General features: G+C 43.1%; 1 protein-coding gene across 1 annotated transcript in view; it reads left to right on the top strand.

Annotated features, from left to right (window-relative positions):
* Nucleotides 1-3,635, top strand: part of LOC107086335 (hyaluronan mediated motility receptor-like) — a 17,433-nt gene that overhangs the window by 3,785 nt on the left and 10,013 nt on the right. The window contains exons 5-10 of the mRNA XM_015377201.1: nucleotides 621-686; nucleotides 771-844; nucleotides 922-992; nucleotides 1,069-1,436; nucleotides 1,524-1,663; nucleotides 1,761-1,996. Coding sequence (XP_015232687.1) covers nucleotides 621-686; nucleotides 771-844; nucleotides 922-992; nucleotides 1,069-1,436; nucleotides 1,524-1,663; nucleotides 1,761-1,996 — 955 coding nt within the window. The remainder of the gene's footprint in view (nucleotides 1-620; nucleotides 687-770; nucleotides 845-921; nucleotides 993-1,068; nucleotides 1,437-1,523; nucleotides 1,664-1,760; nucleotides 1,997-3,635) is intronic.

The following is a 3,635-nucleotide window of genomic DNA, read 5'->3' as shown; positions in this document are numbered from 1 at the left end:
TCACACCTCAACCCGCCTCAAAGCCAACGCTGATTGGACGTTCGTTTGGTGAACGGCTCCAAATTTTCTTTAACGGAGAGTCTCCAGACTGATCTGCGAGTGAAACCTTGAAAGCTTGCGAGATCAGGATGGTCTCATGAGGCTAGACAAATGGAACATCTTTAAAAAAAAATGACTTTTGTAGAGATTTTAGACAACGAAAATAGTTATTTTACTTATTTTAATTTTAGAAAACGAACGGTTTTGACAAGTTAAAAGTAGTGTAGCTTAATCTGGCTAACTGACCGAGCTAAAAGAGGCTAACCTGTTAGCTACAGAGCACAGCTAGCCACAGCGCTACCCAGCTCTCCCCCTTTATATCAGGGTCTAACAGTTGCTTTGTTCACCATAAACAGATTTTCTAGCTTTATTATTAATTAGGTACGGCTTCATCTTTCATTAGAAATGCTAACGCTACAGATGCTCTCAACACACAGACGCTGGGGGCCCGAGCAGATCTGGTACCTACACCCGCCTAACGTAAACATATCACCAGAATGACTGATGATATGATGAGATGATCCACCCGGAAATAAAAGATCGTCCGCTATACATTTAAACATGTTTTTCCTTTTATTTAGAGGATCTCCATCAAGTGACAAAAACCCAGAATGCAGAGCTGGAGATGGAAATCCAGAGGTTAAATGGTAAGATTTTTAGTTTCTCCTTTTTCTTGAAAGAAAATGATCTGTTGGCGAATAGTTTTAACTCTTTATTCTCCTGTTTTTCAGGTGTGATCCTAGAGCTGAGGGGAGAAATCCGAGTACTCCAGGAATACTTGGATGCAGCGAATGATCAGATTCAGGTTGAACCTACAGCTGCAAAAGTGAAACTTCTGAAGAAAAAAAAACTTGTAAAAGACATTTGTGTTTTTCCAAATAGGATCTCCGCTTGAAGATTCAAGAGATGACGCAAGAGAACAATCCTGCTGAACACCAAGGGGAGAAAATAAAGTAAATGTTTACAACTTTTCCCCTTCTAATCCGAGCTATCAGGTATCTACTGTTCACTTATTGCAGCTTTCTGCAGGCTTCTAGAAATGGAGGTGGAACAAAGAGCAGCAGAGCTGCAAACCACACAAGAGTTAATGAAACAAAAAGAGGAGGAGGCCGATAACTTTGAGCAGGAGCTACAGGCATCCAAGACGGCTCTGCTGGAGGCGGAGAGGAGGTTAGAAAACCAGGAGCTGGAGCTGAAAGCTGCTCAGAAATCAGCCGCCGACACAGAGAGGCAGCTGGAATCGGCCCGCCAGGAAGCTGAAGACTCTCAGGCAGACGTCCGTCAGAAAGAGGCGGAGCTCTCCAGGCTGAGGGAGGTGCTCCGGAAAACGGAGAGCGAGCTGCAGGAGAAGGTGGCACATCTGGAACAGAAGTGTCTGACCTCAGAGGAGCAGAGAAGTACGTTTACCTGCAGCTTCTGCTGTTTTATCAGGTCATTTAAAGATTAGTTATTCATGTGACACTAATACCTTTGTACGGTTTTAGCTAAGACTCAGGATGAACTGCTTAGGAGAGTAGAGGAGCTGCAGAACGAGCTAAACTTCTTACAACAGGCTGAAAGGGACAGACTGAATCAGCTGGAGCAAGAGAAGGCGGCGCTCACCGAGGAGCGGGTCAGAGAGAAGGTTAGAAAAGATGAATCCTCAGTATCGTTTATTTTAAAAGAATAAGCTGGAGCACAGCGCTACATTTAGGAAACGTCCTTCCTGTCGGTGTCTGCAGGCTCTGGTGGACTCTCTGACTGCGCTGCTGGAGCAGGAGAGGGAAGGCTCTGAAGAGCGAATGAGACACCTTAAGGAGGAAATGGAGGAGGTGCTGGGGGAGCTGGCCGTCATGGAGGAGCAGGAGCAGAAGAGCCAGGAGCTGGCAGAGAAGAGGCAGGTGGCTCTTCGGCGCCTGCAGAGGGAAAAAGAGGAGCTGGAGAAAGAGCTGAAGGAGACAAAGGCCCAGATGGAGGGGTAGGTCAAAGGAAGCCCGGCAGAATATGGCGGAAAAATGAGCCTGAAATGTTCAGCTCAGCGTTTGATACTTTCAGACCGCAAGAATCAGAAGCAGCTAGTTTACATGCAAAGTCAATGGTTGACGCACATCAAGGCGCAGCAAAAGGTACCACAGCACGTCTGAGCAGCTGAAGTGGCGCCTCATGACCTTCTGAGCATCTGACATGATCACTCCTCAGAAAAAGTTTATTAACACCTAAATTAACTTAAAATGTAGAAACCTGCCAGCAGAATATGTTAGATTTTATTGTCCTGGTGCCTGCAGTTTGGGATACAGCGAAAACCTTGAATATGTGAGCGGGCCTGAGGCTGCTGTTGCTGGGGATTCCCAGTGACAGCGCACTGCCGATATGTGAGCGTATGAGATCAGTCTGGATTAACTGAGTGCAGAAATTTAGTTTTCAGGACTTTCTCACTTAAAAACATTAAAAAGACTTTTTCCCCACTGATCACAGCTAATATGGCTGCCATTTTTCCAGGCAAGAAAGGATAGAGTAGCTCCGCCCAACGCACATCAGACCCACTTTTTCCACCGCGCAGCAGGAGCAGTGAAGATGCTTCAGCCGCGCGTCAGAACTAAACTGGTACAAGCATCAAAAATGAAGCAGCACGCACGTTTTTGCTGCTTCTGCTGCGTGCGATCTGAACGTAGGATGACACTGATTGGATATTAAACCAGTTAAATAAAAACAGTTAAACTTGTAAAACTGTTCAGTTTCTTTTCTACTGTAGCAGGTATCAAAAACAAATGTGTTTAAATATGTTTAAATTACCTCCAACAAGTTTTTAACCTTAACCTTTTTATTGGCTCAAGGAAGCATTACGATAAAATAAAAATCCAAATGGTAAAATATAGCAAAAAAATATTCAGTTTTGACAGATTTAACTACCAGAGGATAATTTCACGAGTAAAACCCATAATTTGTTGGTATGATATTGAATAGAACCAATAGGAGTAGCTTTCTGAGTTTAACAAATATCCCAGTTTATTGATGGTGATTTTAGACATTTAAAGACTGAAAATGACATTTAAAATGTATACCAGTGCCTTAAGTGGCTCCCCTTTAATTTGGTTATTGCTTCCTATAGCTAATTAAGTTTATCATGGGCTGCATTTTACTAAGAATACATAAAAAGGGAGGCTGGAGAGTCTCTGGCTTTACAGAAACCATAAACTGGAGCTTCAGTGAATGAGAGACTGACTAAAGCCTCTTTCCTACTGAAAATAATGCATTAAATGTGTTTTTTCAAACTTGTGTCCGCATTTGGTTCCCTTTCACTGGCCAAAAAACTGCGTTTTGTCATCAGTGTGAAGAAAATCAGGACCGTAAACAATGGAGAGTGTCACTATCTGATCCTTCCTGCTCATGTGCGATTAGAATAAGGTCCAGATCGCAGATTAATAACGCTACTGAAAATACTTATTTATATACTTAAATAATGCTAAATGCTACATTGTATAGAAAACTTGGAAGACTTTTCTGGAAGTAATGGATGCGTTTTACATTCTCTCCGTTGTATTGTGTGACGTCATCATCGGGCATGCTCAGAGCTAGGGGTGGGTATTGCCAAAGAAGTCACGATTCGATTCGAATCA

Source organism: Cyprinodon variegatus, unplaced genomic scaffold (genome assembly GCF_000732505.1).
Source record: "Cyprinodon variegatus isolate N-32 unplaced genomic scaffold, C_variegatus-1.0 Scaffold148, whole genome shotgun sequence".
Lineage (NCBI taxonomy): Eukaryota > Metazoa > Chordata > Actinopteri > Cyprinodontiformes > Cyprinodontidae > Cyprinodon > Cyprinodon variegatus.
The sequence above is the reverse complement of the archived record's forward strand: the minus strand, read 5'-3'. Positions and strand labels throughout refer to the sequence as shown.